The 16,149-nt window shown below is 61.2% G+C and overlaps 2 protein-coding genes across 2 annotated transcripts; one reads left to right on the top strand and one right to left on the bottom strand.

Annotated features, from left to right (window-relative positions):
* Positions 1-1,539: 1,539 nt before the first annotated feature.
* On the bottom strand, positions 1,540-12,998 carry RRP12 (ribosomal RNA processing 12 homolog). Its single transcript, XM_086751694.1, has 34 exons — positions 12,797-12,998; positions 11,717-11,952; positions 11,534-11,617; positions 11,217-11,293; positions 10,927-11,032; positions 10,635-10,751; positions 10,382-10,520; positions 9,965-10,092; positions 9,574-9,672; positions 9,395-9,486; positions 9,206-9,317; positions 8,952-9,049; positions 8,711-8,825; positions 8,318-8,460; positions 7,770-7,891; positions 7,551-7,615; positions 7,278-7,440; positions 7,024-7,178; positions 6,576-6,643; positions 6,288-6,381; positions 5,927-6,085; positions 5,725-5,805; positions 5,537-5,642; positions 5,287-5,394; positions 5,021-5,178; positions 4,575-4,666; positions 4,315-4,473; positions 3,983-4,155; positions 3,727-3,843; positions 3,347-3,396; positions 2,984-3,062; positions 2,660-2,727; positions 2,148-2,230; positions 1,540-1,944 (listed from the first exon to the last, which is right to left on the bottom strand). Exons 1-34 carry the CDS (start codon positions 12,996-12,998, stop codon positions 1,842-1,844), a joined length of 3,951 nt encoding a protein of 1,316 aa, XP_086607820.1. The 3' UTR covers positions 1,540-1,841.
* Positions 12,999-13,436: 438 nt separating this feature from the next.
* PGAM1 (phosphoglycerate mutase 1) lies at positions 13,437-16,053 on the top strand. The gene is made up of 4 exons (XM_086751695.1): positions 13,437-13,674; positions 14,014-14,288; positions 14,790-14,970; positions 15,057-16,053. The coding sequence occupies exons 1-4, from the start codon at positions 13,536-13,538 to the stop codon at positions 15,224-15,226; spliced, it is 765 nt and encodes a 254-aa protein (XP_086607821.1). The 5' UTR covers positions 13,437-13,535; the 3' UTR covers positions 15,227-16,053.
* The last annotated feature ends 96 nt before the right edge of the window (positions 16,054-16,149 follow it).

Below are 16,149 nucleotides of genomic sequence, written 5' to 3'. Positions count from 1 at the left end.
GCTGATTAACAAGATGTTGTTGCAGAAGAATCTGTTCTCTGGACACTGGCTCAGGCAAACACCATCCTCTGTGCTAATGAAACTCTTCTGTTCCACACAGGCATGCACTAATTTAAGCAACAACATGCAAATAAAGAACAATACAGTGAGTAATCTGGAGCTTTTAAACTAATTAGCCACAGCCTTCTCCAGGCCCTGCTTCCAAGGAGAGAAAGCAGATAGCTAGCTAACTCTGGCAGGTCTGGAGCCACATGTTGGGGGCTTGGAAGGTGACTGCTGCCTGTCTGGCCCTGTCCTGCCCTTAGGGGAGGGAAGGCTGCAGGCAGCAGAGGAAGATGGATGTAGCTCCTGCTGACTGGACATGGTCAGCAGGTGCTGCTGGAGATGCCTGTCCCTTAAGCCAGGATGTGGGCTCCCTTCTGGCAGGATGACAGCAGCAGCACCTCGACATGTCCCTGGGGCTCAAGGGTCCAAGTAAAAGCCCTGGGTGGGGAAGCAGGAAGGGGACAATGCTTCAAACAAGGCAGGACCAATACCAGTACAAGAGCTCCTCCTTCACCCGCAAGCTTTTAAAAGGATCTTAGAAAAAAACAAAAAGCACATAAGAGAGCCACAAAACTGGATTTGCAGCCTCCAGAAAGGAGCCTGCAGTAAGAGGCTGAACAAGCACAATCCTTTTAGCTTATTAGGAGACTGAGAAGCGTTGCAATTCCAGCATGTAAGCCACTACAGTGGGAAATGACAAAGGACTGAAGGCTTTTTCATATACAAGAGGAAGGGAAAGCCAGCTACATTCACAAATACATGTTCTTTGCAGTGTGAGCAATTTGACCTGTACCCACTCTCTCTGCTCCATTCTCTTCAGCATGCTTTGGCTAAACACCATCTTTTGGGGTCAGTGCAGAAGTAACTTGGCAAAAACAGATGCTCAGGCCAACCTGAGATGACTGGGCAGCTAAAAATGACGAGGGTTATTTGTGCTGCTCAGACCTAGCTGGCACAGAGGTTTGCAGTAGCAGTTTTCCAGGCAATCTGAAGAAATTTGCAGGGAACCATTCTGCCCTGCAACCAGGCATGACTGATACAAGAAAAGCTGAGGCAGGACAGAAACCAGTGGCAGCCAAATGGCAGAGACACCCCGCATTGCACATATCCCCTGGCCCACAGTTTAGGGCTGAGACCCTGTTCATCCAGAAGATCCTGCCAAGAGAGAGACTGTATAAGGAGGGTGCTTGTAAGCAAAGGACTCCACCACCTCTGGCTTCTTTCTTTGGCCGACCTCACGACAGCCCTACCGTATGTCTGGCAGGAGGGCACAGGACACGGGCAGTGCCTCGCTGCTCTGTGCCGCTGTGCTGCTCCTGGCAGCCCCCAAGCAAGCCCCACGCAGGGGAGAGGGCTCCAGCCTCAGGTCCTAGGCTGATGCAGGCGTGAGCCCCGTGGGGCGCAGTGCCGCAGCGGCAGAAGGACCCGCTGTGGGCAGAGCACAGGGGACGCGGTGTGTGCTGCTCTTAAGGCAAGGAGAGGAGGAATCTGGGCTGGGTAGGAACAGTGGGTATTTATCAATATAGAGAATTCATTACGTGTTACTTGCTCACACACACACACGCACACACTCCCCACACCCACACCAGCCACCCAACACCTTCCTCCAGGCACAGGAGAGCAGGGCTTGGGCGAAGAGTCCGTAATACGACGGGGTGGCTTCCCAGCAGGTCTCAAACAGATGCAGGCCATCTCCTGCAGAGGAGTCATCCCTGCTCCACTCACAAAGCCCCCGTCGAGAGACCACAGGGTGTTGTCCATCCTTGGGCAGGTGCAGGCAGAGCACCTGAGGCTTCTCAGGGGCGCTGGGCCTTCAGACGGTTCTTGCGACCGGCCTTGGCCCCGCGCTGGGCACCCTTCATCAGGCCCTTGAACTGGCCTTGCATTTTTGCCCGCTTCCTGGAGGGAGGAAGGAGCAGGAGGCTGGGTTAGCATGGGCACTGGGCACAGACGATGCACAGAGATGCTCCAAGCTCCAGAAGGAGTGGTGCGGAGGCTGGCAGGGAGTTCCCAGACCCACAAAAACCTTAACAAGAAAAAGCAGGATCAAACCTGTGTTTTGGCCCTGTTCCCCACCCTGTACCCTTCCTGGCTAGTCTCACCTTCTGTTGAGTCTGGCTCTGTTCAGGGGGATGTAGGCGTAGGGGTCGAGCTGGCCCTTCTTCTTTACGTCACCTTTGCCTTTCTGTGGGAGACAGCGATATGAGAGAAGATGCAGCACCAGGGGAGATGCATGTGTCCTGTTCTGGCACAACCCTGGCACCCAGCCACCCCAAAGACTATGTTGTAGTGCAGTGCCAGCTGGGCACATGGCCCTTGGAGCTGATTTCCCACCCAGATGATGCTACAGACACCTGCTTTGAGCAGTGAGTAGCAACTGGCCATGGCAAGGGCAGGACCAGGACTCCAAGACGGGCTGGAAATGTCCACAGGTACTGAGCGTTTGGAAACTCCTCTTGGAGCAGAAATGTATCCCCCCAGCTGTAGCACTGCTGGACCGGACCCTCAGCAAACACCTGGTGCTTCCTGCCCCCCAGCCCAGCAGCAATCCTGCCCCAGAAGAGCCCCAGGCATCTCCCCCACCCAAACCCTGCGACCCCTGAAGGTCCCTCACCTTGGATCTGTACTCTGCACCAAAGGCTGGCTCCTTGTCCAGCTGCCGGTGGATCCCAGAGCCTCCAGCTGAAAAACAGTAAATGTGTGTTTGAAAAGGGGTCCTGGGGCTCCCCCTCCCCATTTCCTATGCTAGAAAGCACCAGGGCTGGGGGAGCAGTTCCTGGTTTTGCCTCCAGCTCTTGGGTGTGAGGACAGCAGGGAAGAGTAACCATTTCCCATGAGCAAAGATCTCTGCTCCAGCTGCCCTGGAGCAGCCCAGCAAATGCGTACGTGGTTCTGGCCCCCCGGGGAACCCCAGACCGGGCACAGATGAAGGACTTGCCTCTGTACTGAGAGTAGGTCCCAGCCTCAGGTTCCTCATCGTCTGGCTCCTCTTTGAACCGACGCTTCTGGCTTTTCTTCTGCAAAAGAAGGCAGCGAGGACCCTGCAGCTGGCTTGTCCTTACAGTTCTGCCCTCCCATGGACCCCTGACCTCCTGCTTCCTCCCATAATGGCCCAGAGACCTTTTGGATGGCCTGCGCAAGTCCCCTGTCCCCAGCCAGCCTCCCACACGCAATCCAAGCAGCTGGCACTTGCCCGGTGTCCCCACAGGCCTCTTGGGCAGAGCTGCGACTGCCACAGCACAGCAGGACTGTGCCAAGCCCCCTCCCCGTGTCTCCTCGGGACCACAAGCCCCGTACTCACACTGCGAAGGCCCACATCTTGCAGCACATCTGCCATCTCCTCGTCCGCTCCTACGGCACAGAACGAGAGGGTCAGCGCAGGATGTGGGTGCAGGAGAGCCCCTGTACTGTGCCAGCCCCCAGAGCGGGTTGTAGGGGCAGGGTGCCCCTGCCAAACTGGTGGCCATGTCCCCTTCCAGCCCCCTCCTGGTGATAGGGGGGCGGGCTCTCCTGGGTGGCAGTGGCCCAGAAGAGAGCCGCTGGGTGTGACACAAGGCCATCCAACCCCTGCTGCTTCCACCTACATCCCTCCCCAAGCTCCCACATACGGGTGGCAGGAGGAAAACCATCTGGAGTATCAGAGCAAGTCTAGCATGGCCTTCCCACCAGCCCAGGCAGTACCTTTGTTGTCATCACTGTCCACCTCCTCCTCCTCTTCGTGGATGATCAGGCGCCCGTCCTCAGACACCTGGAAGTCATGGCTCACTCCTCTCGATCTCTTGGGGCCTGGCTTGGTGGCTGCTCACAGAGAGGTGAGTCAGGACCTGGGGAAGGACCCACTCCAGGGGGGCAGTCATACCCTCAGGGCCACTGTGCATTGCACCAGCTCCTGCCCCATCCATCCCACCCCAGCCACATCCAAAGCTCCACTCCTCACCCAGCACCCGCTGGGACACGTTGGGGTCTAGGAAGTTGAGGGGCTCATCCTCTTCCCCTTCTTTCAGCCAGGCCTGGCCCTTCTGCTGTGCTCGCTTCCTCCACTCCTTGCTCCGCTGTCTTTCCTCCTCTTCCTCCTCCTCGTCCTCTGAGTCAGCCAGGATCTCCTCCATGCTGGTCAAAAAGCAGAGAGGATGATGGAAACAAAATAAGCTGAGGGGTGCAGACCCCAGCCTGCCCCACAGCGCATGGCAGTCCCAGTGCTGGAGATGTCCCCATCCCCAGATCTGATTGCGGGAGGCTGCTCCTTCTTCACCCCTGCCTCATCTTTACCTGTCTTCTCTGGGCTGTGCCGGTGGTGCCTCCTCTTCCTCTGTTTCCGCAGCCGCCTGCCTCAGGGCGCGCTGCTTACGGTTCCGGGCTTCCGCCTTGCGGATGTTCACTAGCACCTTGTGGTACTCAGCTGGCAGCAGCCCCTTCACCAGCTCGAAGCTGAGGAGTGCACAGAGAGCAGTCAGTGCCTACCTCCTCCCGCACCGCTTCCCAGGGAGTTCCCTCGCTGCCCCAGCACAACCCAGGAGCCCCCAGCTCACCCAAACTTGCGGATAAACTTGATGAAGAGGTTTCGCAGCTTCATACGGAAGTGGCGTCTCATGTCATCCGAAAGGTTCCCCACAGCCTCCAGCTGCCAGGACAGAGACCCTCAAGACCAAAGCACTCCTGCCCTGGACATCCAGCCTCCCTCCCTTCTCCTGCACAGCCACCTTGCTCACCCTGCTGCCGTCTCCCCACATCCGCCCCAGGCAGGGCCATGGGGACGTCCCCTGCATGGCAGGGCCAGTTCAAGAGAGTTGTCTGGCAGGTCCATGCCAGCATTCAGGAGAGGGACCTCTTCAGCGCCTTCACAGGCACCGAGATCAAGGTTGTGCCTCTGGCTCCCAGGCAGAAGCAGGGTGCAGCTGGAGATACCCCTGGCTGCCCAAGGCAGCTCCAGCTCTGCCCCGCCACCCCCCTCAGGGCACCCCGCGCGGGATCTCACCATCGCCTGGACATGCTTGGCCAGCAGCTTGGTGTCCACCAGGAGCAGCGTGACCTTGAGGAAGCCCAGGGCTGCCTTCACCACATCCCGTGTGCGGGAGGCCAACAGCAGGCAGACATTCTGCAGGAGCTGCTCCACCACGCTGATCTCCAGGTGATCTGCAATTGTGGCAGGGCTCAGCCACAGCTGGCCTCCTCCTGGCACCCACCTTCACCAGAGGGTTCTGCCCCGTCCCCCCGCCCCCCCAGGCTCCTGCTCCCACTCACCTTTGAACTCGTAGAACAGGCGGGTCAGCGCCAGCACTGTGCAGCTGATCATGGTGACTGAGCCCGTCAGCCCCGCATAGACCAGGAGCAGGAACCGCTGCATGGCCTCTGCAAGAGGGGGATGACTTAGGCCCCTGCTCGCCTCTTGCCCAGCAGCATCCCTGGCCCATTTCAGCGGGGTGCTGGGCATGGGTCTGATCGCCCGGGGCCAGAGTGGCCATGGGGCTGAGCAAGCAGAGCAGGTGCTCACCTTCGGGTGTGGGCCCAAAGCGGATGAAGGCATGCCCCATCTCCACGAGCAGCATGAAGGCGTTCTTGCGGGCCCCTATCGACACCTCCTTGGTGCACAGGATGACCTGGAGGCACATGGACATGTCACACTGCTGCTGCCAACCCCGCAGCCAGAACCAGCCGACTCTCCCCAGGGACGGTGCTCACCTCCGGGACCAGGGCAGTGACAAAGGGCTCATGCTCTGCAGAGAGCTGCTTCACGATGTGGAACAGGCACTTCAGCCGGGGCTGGGGAAAAAAATACTCCCATGCTGGTACACCCAGGGAATGCACATCCAGCTGCCCCCACTGCCTGCCCTGTCCCCTCCCACTGGCGCCCAAGCTTGGCCACCACAGCCCTTGCTCTCACCCTCTTGGCCGGGGATGCCGCGCTCTTGAGTGAGTCCAGCAGCGCTGTCTGCAGATCCTGCAGGTGGGAGCGGACAAAGGCCTGGCAGGGGGCATGGGGAGCAGCACACACCTCCTCCAGCACGCGGTACGCCTTCTTCTGCATGCTGTGCTCCTTGCTCTGCAGGGACAGCCAACACACCCCCGCCGTCAGGGCGGCCCCTTGCCACAGTGTCTGAAAGGACCCCACAGCACCCAGCAAAGACCTGTTCCCTGTAGCAACTGCTCAGCCCCTCAGAGCGCAGGTCTCAGCTAGCAGTGAGCAGAAGATGCCCCACTGCATCCCCTGTCCTGTCGGGCTGGGGCCCAACTCACCAACTCACCTGGAGGGAAGGCTGGATGGTGCGGTACAGGGAGCCCAGGGACTGCTCATCAGCATAGGGTGCCATTGCCACCACCAGGTCCAGGATGGAGAGTCTGCAGCAGAGAAGGACGCACAGGTGGGTAACTGCAGCATCACTAACACTGCACGACCAAGCTGGGACTCTGGCTGCGAGTCTCATCAGATGCATGAGTGGCACATCCCACCCGGGACAGTACGAGTGCCCCAGTGCTGCTGACCAGGAGGAAGCCAGCAGCTTCACCCATTAGCATCAGCCCCTGGGTGTTACCTGACAAACTCCGAGCTCTCGGGACTGGTCAGCTTCTCGCTGGCTTTCTGCAGGAACCCGCACACCATCTGCAGGGCAGGCACACGGAGCAGGGTCAGAACCGACCAAACGGAGCGCTTTTACAAGAGTTTTCAATCCACCTGGCAAACGCCTTGCCACAGGACTTTGTGGAGACCAGAAGCACCAACGGGTCCAAAAAGAGCTGGGCAAATTCCCAAAGGGCTCGTGCAAGATCCACCAAATGTGGCTGCAAGACTGGGGAATCCCAGACTGCTGACTGGGAAGGGCTACCTCCCCACGAGGGCAGGGAGGGGCTACTATCTGCCTAGCTTTTTTCTTCTTGTGCTCTCCAGGCAGCCACCCACCACAGCCCCATCAAACTGGGTCCAGACAGCAGATGCTGGCCCAAGCCAGCACAGCCTGCCCCACTGCCCCAAGCCCCCCTCACCTGGGGCTCCGTGATGGTCAGGTAAGCACGGACAGTGTCCAGCACAGAGCGGCGCTGAGCGCTGCTGCCCCCGTCCTCCTCGGGCTGGCTGTACACATTGAACAGGATCGGCAGGAAATTTTTGGCAAAGCGACCCACTTCTGCCCGCTCTGCATCTAGAGAGAGGATGACAAAGGGGTGTGGATCATCATCTCCCCTCTCTGGGTCACCTCAAGGGATAAGGACCCACCACGAGGGCCTGGCCCCCCACCAACCTGTCTCGCAACCTTTGTGGATGAGGGTGCGCAAGGCCTGGCACACGGTGGGGCGCAGGTCTGGTCGCTCGCTGATGGCCATGCCCAGAGTGCGGGCCAGCCCCTTGAAGGCCCCCAACACGTCCGTGGGGTGGGTGCAGAAGCCAGGCAGCAGGGTCCAGACCTGGAAGGCAAAGGGAGATGTGTGAAGCTAGCACCCTTTGCCCAAGTCACTGCTCCCCAGCCTGGCACCACAGATACGCAACGGCAGGGCTCCCGGGCACTCCTCCTTACCTGCCACTGCAGTGTGTCGTAGATCTTGGCCTCCACGCTCTTCCCAGCCTGGGTAAACTCCATGGCTGCAGAAGAGAACAGGGAGATGAGCAGAACAGCAGAGGTGGCAAAGCCCCACTCCACTCCAGGGGAGGGAATGGAGGTCCCATAGAGCACCCTGAGGCTCCCAGGAGCCCAGGACCGCACCCGCTGGGACTCTCACCGTGCCACCCTCCTCACCTCTGCTTTTCAGGGCGGCTGCCAAGGGCAAGAAGTAGCTGGTGAAGAAGCCAAGCCGCGTGCCCTGCACGTAGTCCCGCAGCACTGGCAGGAGCCAGCTGCGAGGGAAATCCAGTGTCTCCCTGGAAGGAAAGGGATGGGTCAGGGGAGCACGGGGCACTGCCGGCATCAGCCCTTGCGTACGGGGCACCTCCTCCCAGCCCCAAAGCTGAGCACAGGGAAGCTCGGCAGAGCCAAACACCTCCAGCACTGCATGGAGACTGAACAGGAATGTAACAAAGAGCTGCAAAACTGCCACCATCACAGACAGACTGGCAGCTGGTCATCTCCCAGTACAAGAAATGGGGGGAAACGGAGAAAGTATGAGCCAAAGAAAGCAAAGGGGTAGCCCTCTGCCAAGGGTGCTGGGGACACTGGTCATTTGCACTGGCTCATGGAGAGGTCAGAGAAGCTGCAGATGAGAAACGTGCAAGAGGAAAATGGTTTTTCAGCTGGAGACCAGTGTCCTCCGCTGCTGGGAGCAGATGCTACCCCACAGCTGTACTCACTCCTTGCCGTCAATCTCCAGGGGCACGGCTTCCAGCAGCACCTCAGGGCCCATGGAGCCCACGGCAGCCCCCACTGCCTGGTCCACTTCAGCAGTGTAGGGGAAGTGTGGGGAGAGACGGAGGTCACACAGGGACCGGAGACACTGTGGGGACAAGACAGGCTGGTCACAGAGGAGCCATGGAGGCAGGTCTGGCATGTATCACTCATTATTCCTGCCCAGGGAGGCCAGCTGCCCTGCATGTCCCCATGCTGAGTTCCAGAGTTGCGCAGACTCTGCCCATGCACAGGGCAGCCCCGCTCCGCAGCCAAAGAGAGCAACGCAGCCCAGGCAGCAGCAAGGCTACCCCAGCTGCCTCCATGGATCAGCCTGATGCCCTCTCAACTTGGCTCACCTTCCTCATGATGGGGTGGCACTGCTTCCCACACGTCTCAAAGAAGACCTCCAGCACCCGCAGCACCTCGTCCCACGCCGCATGGAAACGATACGTCAGGCCCTCTTCCACTGATCTGGGGAAGAGAGGAATTGGTCACGCTGGCAGGGACTGACCCAGCACTGATCAGGGCCCAGGCAGAGGCTGCTCAGAGCTCAGCCGGACCCACGGGGACAGCCTCTTCCACACCACTGCTCCTCACTTGAACATCTTGCACAGGTAGGCGGCAGGAGCTGGGGCAGACACAGAGACCGTGCCCAGGTCATCCATGTGAGGAGCGACACACTCACTCAGGAGGACCTGCAAGGATAAACAGGGAAAATAGGACAGCAGTGGACCACAGCGCCCCCGGCAGGGGCAGAGAGCACAGCAGCCCCCGGCAAGCCCCAAACCCCGGGGCAGAGACCCCGCAAAGACCAGGGCAGCCCACGGGGAAGAGGCACCCATGCACAGTACCTCCAGGGTCTGTGCCGCTGCCGCCACCACCTGGGAGTGCGGGGAGAGGAAGCAGTTCATGGCAGCCGAGAAGAGCCGGGGCAGGTGAGCCCAGCACAGGTCCTTTTGCAGCCTGGAGAAGAGAGACCGGACAGGTGAGAGACCAACTCACTGCCTCTCTCCCTGCCCAGCCGTGGCCCCTGCCCGCACCTGCCCAGGTTGATGTGTGCCCGCTCCATGGTGGAAAGCCAGGTCAGCAGCGGCTGCAGGTCGCTCGTGCTGGGCACGTAGTCGTAGAGGGCCTAGGGAAGCAGAAAGTGGGTGGGTGGGTGGGTGCTGTGGCACTGCTAGTCCCATCCCTCCCCACCATGCTGGTGCCCCACACTCACAGTGATGATTTGGGCGTTGAGCTCAGCCGGCAGGCAGGCGACGCTCGCCTGGGCACTGAAGAGGCTGTGGAAGGCTTGCATGGCGCACGCTGTCACCAGCTGTGAAGGACATGGCATCAGGATGGGGGCTCCATGGTAGGTGGCACCCCTTCATACCCTTTGCCCCCCCTATCCTAAAGCAGGCTCTGCCCAGAGAAAACCAGCACTGCTGTGACTGAGCCCCATCTTTAGCCTCCCTCTTGCACAGCAGGCAGGCCAGCAATAATAGCTGCCCTGGGCTCCTCAGCATTTACATCCTGCATTTCCAGGCACCCAGTCGGCAGCCAAAAGGATTCAAGCCCTTCCAGGGCAGAGGGGCTGCCCTTCCCTTCCCCGGCATGGGGACACTCACCACATGGCTGAGGGTCATGACTCGGAGCAAGGTCTCGCAGCAGGTCTTCACCACAGCCGCAGGGAAGCAGGGCAGCAGGTCCCGCAGCAGAGCGAGGACGTGCAGGGTGGTGGTCGCCTCCTTGGTGCCTGCAGGAGCAGAGCAGCGCCTGAGCCCGTGGCACCCCATGGCAAAGACCTGCCTGAGGCAAAGCCAGTGTGACAGCACTGGGGCTGACCCACAGAGCTGAGGTGAACACCCCTCCAACTTCTGGGAAGAGCAGAGCAACAGATAGATGGCTGAGGGCCCTCCAAAACTCCTAAGGTGCCCCAGTGACATCCCATACCCTCCCCTTTTCCCTTCAAGTCCTTATTCTCCCACAGCTGCAGGACCCCTCCTGCTCTCAAGCTGCAGATCCCTTGCTCCAGCGCCCCATACCTCCAGCTTTTTCGATCTCCTGCACACAGAACTTGGCAGTGGAGGGTGCCGCAGGGTGATGCTCAGGAGCTGCATCTCCATACATGAACTCGCTGCCCCTCAGGATGGAGCACGCGCCGTACTGCGCCGCCTTCCGCACCTGGGGGAAGGAGAGCCCAGGTGGGTAGGAGCCATGGACCCTGAGGGCACAGCCAGCCCCACAAACGAGCCCCAAAGCCAGCGTCATCCCTCACCAGGGGCATCAGGAACTCACCTTGGGCTTGGTATGAACACAGAAGCTCAGCAAGCCATGATAGACTTGGAGGGTGACGGGGTAGCTCCAGGCTGCCAAGTCCTGCTTCCGCAGCAGCATGGCCAGACAAGAGAGGATCTATGACAAGGGAGCAGCAAAGGTGTCAGCATCACCCCACAGAGACATCCCCCCCCTCCCATTACAGCAGCCTCAAGCCGAGCACCCAGCACCACCCTACAGCAGCAGCTCAACCCCAGCTCTGAGCAGACCCCTGGCCAAAGTGGGCACTGCCAGCTGCTTCTCAGCTACTCACCCATCGCAGGGCAGAGGTGGAGCTGTTGCAGGCCTGTGAGGAGATGATATTCATGAAGGACTTTGAGGTGTCTGAGAACTTTTTTATGAGCACAGGACTTGGGACCCTGCCAGGACAAGGGAGTGTGTCAGTTGTGTGAGGAGCAGGCAGCTGGTGGCAGTCTTGCAGGGAACCACATTCCCAGCCCACCCTGGCTGGGTCATGTCCCCACCCTGTTAATAGGGACAGCGCCAGCCCCTCTTCCATGATGGGCCTGGGCAGCTCTCCCTGCTCCTCTACCAGCCACTCACCGCTTTAGGACGAGGTTGAGCAGGTAGGCGACAGCAGACAGTGACTCAGGGGACTCCACCGCCTCCAGCGTGGTCATCTGGGAACAGAGGAAGGGTGAATGAGGGGGAGTGGGGCTTCACACAGGCCAGCCCTTTCTCAACTCTTCAGGAGTGGGGCAGAGAAACCAGGAACAGCCCAACAGCATCTCTGCTGGAGAAGGATACCCCAGGGCCTCAGCTACAAGCACAGCACCTTCCACCTGTCCCCCACCTCGAGAGCCCACCCAGGCTGCCACGAGCAGCTCCCCTCGCACCTCCTCCCCACGACCATCACCCACCAGCACAGCGAAGTACTCTGTCTCGGTCTCCTTGCCCCCCTGCGAGCGGATCACCTCCGTCACGGCTGCCAGCACAGCACAGATCTACGAGCAGCAAGCAGAGCAGGTCAGCATCCTCAGCCTGACATCCAGGGGGCCATCCCCACCGGATACCACCCCCCCAACCCCTGCTCCTGCCCGTACCTCTTTGTGAGCAGCAGAGTTGGACTCCCAGAAGCGCTGCACCTTGCTGAAGGTGACATTGGTGCAGTCGCTCAGCCCACTCAGGAAGGTGCCAGAGGACTTCTCTGTGGCAGCCTCCCCAGCATCGTCCTCCTCCATACGGAGCTGAGCGCTGTCACTCGGCCGCTCCAAACGCAGGGACCCCGACTGCAGCTCATTGTGCAGCTTCACCGCATCCACCGTCAAGTTGCTTTTCTCTGCCAGGGTGGAGAGGTACGCTCAGAACTGTGAAGTCACATTGCTCTGCCATTCACCCCAAAACCCTCTACGTGCCCTCTCCTTCCCCTCCCAGCCAGACCAGCTTGGCTGGAGCTCATCTCCAGCACACGGGACACGGATGCTCCTTCCTCCTGATGAGAGAAAGCACAGTGATAATTGGAGAGAGCTTGTAATTCCTGTGAAAACAACCCAGGGCACAGTCCAACCGTCTTCTCTGATAGAAGAGAGCATGGCGCCCTCACAAACACATCTCAGCATACCAAGGCTTTACCACTGAGCTGCTCTGTGTACTCTGCCCCATTTAATTTCTGCCTGGAGCCGTGGCAACCAGACAGCCAAGGCACAGGCTTCACATCGCCCTAAGTCACAGACACCAGCTTGCAACCAGCTGCAGGAGCGCAGCGTGCGCTGCAGGGAGCGTTTTGTCATCGGCAGGAGAAAGATCTGCGCGGCCAGCAGCGGCCAGCGCTCTGGAGTTTGCCTTCCCCACCACGCAGCCCGCTGAGCGGGAGTCTCTGTCGCGTTCTTCTCCGTGCCAGACACCCCAGCAGCACCGGCGGGTACGGCCGCGGGCTTTTGGGACCCGAATCGCTCCTGCTGTGAGCCCGCCGGGAGGGCACGCCGCGGGGACAGCATGGACCCCGGCGGCTGCGGGCCCCGTTTCACGTCCACAGGCCCGGTGTCACGGTGAAGCTAGCGAGGCTCCGGGCCCTCCTGCGCCCGCCCCAGCTCTCCGGACCCAAAAGCTCTCCCCGCGCCGGGAAGGGCCGGGCACAGGCAGGGAGCTGCCCGCCCCGGGGGCCCCTGCCCCTCTGCCCTCACCCGTGGGCCGGCTGCAGAAGCGGCTGCGGGCGGCCAGGCGGTGCTGGCGGGTCTCGGGGTTGCAGTCGCTGCTGTGGCCCTTCCGCCACCGCTTCAGCTTGGCGGCGGCGCCCGAACGGAGCCGCCCGCTCCGCGCCATGCTGGAACCGGCTCCACGTGCCGCCGTGCCACGCCCCCTTCCGCTTCCGGCGCCCGCCGCCATCTTGAGTAAGGGCACCGCTGCCCTCGGGCCTGGCAGCCTGCCAGCGGGCGGGTGGGGAGAGGTGTCGGGGAAGCTAAGCGGGGTCAAGCCCGGTTGGGGCTTGGATGGGAGACCTGAGGGGCCTAAGGGCAGCTGTCAGCAAGAGAGGCTGTGTGACAGCCCCCTGCGGGAGGAGAAGGCACTGCCGGTGCCGCACCCGCATGGAACCGTTCACACCGAGCCCGTAGCCGGCTCGCCACCCGGCACGGATGAGCAGTCGCGACGGCTTTCTGCGCGGCGCGGTGACCTCACAGCCTTTGACGGTGACGTCACGACCTTGAAGGTCGCACCGCCCTTCGGCGGCCGCTCCATGCGCTACGTGCGCCTCCGCCCGCCCGCCGCTCTGCGCATGCGCGCCGAGCCCTCCCGCCCCTGCCGCGCGGGTGAGGGGCGGTGCTGCGCCGGCAGCGTCAGTCGCGCGTGGCGGCAGCAGCGGCGGCAGCGCGAGGAAGCCAGTCAGCCAGCGCGCGCGCGTACCGGCCTTCCCGCTCCGCCGCCATGGCCGCCTACCGCCTCGTCCTCGTCCGCCACGGCGAGAGCGCCTGGAACCTGGAGAACCGCTTCAGCGGTTGGTACGACGCCGATCTCAGCCCCGCCGGTCAGCAAGAGGCGCGGCGCGGCGGCGAGGCCCTCCGAGGTACCGGTGAAAGCGGAGGGGCAGGCCAGGAGGAGCGGGGAGGGTGTGCGGCCTAGTGCGGCCGCCTCGGGACTAATTGGGGGTGGTTTGGGGGCTCTCCGATGCCGGAGGAGGGGCTCCGGTTCCGGGAGAGGGATTCTACTACCGAGGGGAGGGCCTGAGCTACCGGGGGAGGGTTCTCCGGTACCGGTCGCGTCCCCGCCGCCGCCGGCCCGCCCTAAGGGCGGGCCGGCGGCGGCGGGGACGCGACCGGTACCGGCGCGGTGAGGCCGCCACGCTAGGCCTCTCACCGGTTGCGTAAGGCCCAGCACTCACCTCCTTCCTTCCCATCTTTTCCAGATGCCGGCTACGAATTCGACATTTGCTTCACCTCGGTACAGAAACGGGCCATCCGTACCCTCTGGACCGTCCTGGATGCCATCGATCAGATGTGGTTACCCGTTATCCGAACCTGGCGCCTGAACGAGAGGCACTACGGAGCCCTGACCGGTTTGAACAAGGCTGAGACGGCGGCGAAGCATGGTGAGGCGCAGGTGAAGATCTGGAGGCGCTCGTACGACATCCCTCCACCTCCCATGCAGTCCGATCACCCCTTCTACAGCACCATCAGCAAGGTAAGACCCGTTGCTTTTCATCTGCCTTGCTGGGAGGCTCCTAAAAGCCACCTTGGGTTCCCGCGGCATGGTCTGGCTTCCTCCCCTACAAGGTCTCCTTTGTCTCCGTTGCAGCAGCCAGAACTGTTGTGCATGGTGTTGGGCTGAGTTTGTCCTGCTCCCTCCCTGGGGAAGTTGAACCCCCAGGCTTTGCACAGACAGATTCAAAGGGATGGGGACGATACCTCTGTTAATCATTACTCCTGTGACCTGTGCATGGATGTTTGCTCTGGTCTCTTTGCCCAGAGCAAGCAATGTGCGGCTTTCCCTCGGAGGGGCTCAGAGCCCTGACTGTAGCTGGGTGCAGCCTCAGACCTCAAAGGTGCTTCCTTGCTTCCAAGCCTGGCTTTGCCTACATGTAGCAGGTCCCCAGGCAGAGAATTTGGGGTGGGAGGATAAAGGCCCTGCTGCCACCTTCCCACGCTGCGCTGGGCTGCTACGTGAGCGAGGCTGTTCCCCCAGGACCGTCGCTACGCTGACCTGACAGAGGACCAGCTGCCGACATGCGAGAGCTTGAAGGACACCATCGCCCGGGCTCTGCCTTTCTGGAATGAGGAAATTGTCCCGCAGATCAAAGAGGGAAAGCGAGTCCTTATCGCTGCCCACGGCAATAGCTTGCGTGGGATTGTCAAGCACCTGGAAGGTACGTCAGCCCTGCGGGGTATTGTGGGGATGTCCCTGCTGGCACTGTGAGCAGGGCCGTGAGTGACAGCACCTCTGTGTTCACAGGCATGTCGGAAGAGGCCATCATGGAGCTGAACCTGCCCACCGGCATCCCTATCGTCTACGAGCTGGACAAGAACCTGAAACCCGTCAAGCCCATGCAGTTCCTTGGGGATGAGGAGACGGTGCGCAAGGCCATGGAGGCCGTCGCTGCTCAGGGCAAGGTCAAGAAGTGAGGGTGGGTGGCAGGCTAGCACGTAGTAGAGCCCCCTGCCGTCCCCCCACCCCTCTGTGCACACCCCCAACAGCTGTAGGAACTTGGAGCTGCAGAGCTGGAGCAGCTCCCCAGGATTAGGCCCGTTCCCTCGGGACCAGGCTCCCCTCTGCAGACAGCCTGGGGTCGAGGGGCTGCGTGTGTGCGGAGGTCTGGTGAGAAGGGGAGACCTGGCTCTGGCAGGCAGCACCCGCACACCTCTCTGCACCGAGATCCCAACCCTCAGGCCCCGTCTGCAGGGGGACGTGCCGAGCGCTCCCTCACCGTGCCAGGCTCCTCCTCTGCTTTGCTTCTCCTGCAGCTCATCACCCGGTTACTGTAGTTTTGTTGCTCGATTTAGTCATCCCGGGAGCAGTGGGGCGAGCACAGCGCAGGCAGCGACCACGATAGGTGCCCCAGCCCCTCGTGGGTGTGTGGCACAGGGAGTGGGATGCGTAGACACTGGATGGGTTGTATTTTGGTGCATGCGGTGCAGCACCCAAGGGTGGTACTTGCGACTCTGGACCTAGCTCTGCCAGCCCCTGCTTTAACTTATTGCCTTCGGACAAGGGCGAGGGAGGGAGCGGGTCATCTGGAGATTCGTGTCCGCCACGTACGTCCCCCAGCTGAAGCCCATCCTAGTCCCGCTGGTGAAGCAGGTGCTGTTGTGCCCCATCCCGTGTGCGTGGCCCTGTCGCTGTGGCCTCCCCCTCTGCCCATGCCGTGAGCCTGGGTTTGCACGGGGTCAGTGTAACTGTCCGACAATAGCAGCTGTCTTGTTCCAGTTCAATAAAGAGTAACGCGCAATAACGAGGTGTCCATGCTTTCCTCTGCGGGTGGGGCTGCGTCCCTTGCCCCGCAACTCCCTGGGCTCCTGTCACACGTGTGAGGCAGCGGGCGCCGCGG

Source organism: Chlamydotis macqueenii, chromosome 7 (genome assembly GCF_036417535.1).
Source record: "Chlamydotis macqueenii isolate bChlMac1 chromosome 7, bChlMac1.mat, whole genome shotgun sequence".
NCBI classification, from domain to species: domain Eukaryota; kingdom Metazoa; phylum Chordata; class Aves; order Otidiformes; family Otididae; genus Chlamydotis; species Chlamydotis macqueenii.
Note: the sequence above shows the minus strand (reverse complement) of the source record. Positions and strands in the feature narration are given on the sequence as shown.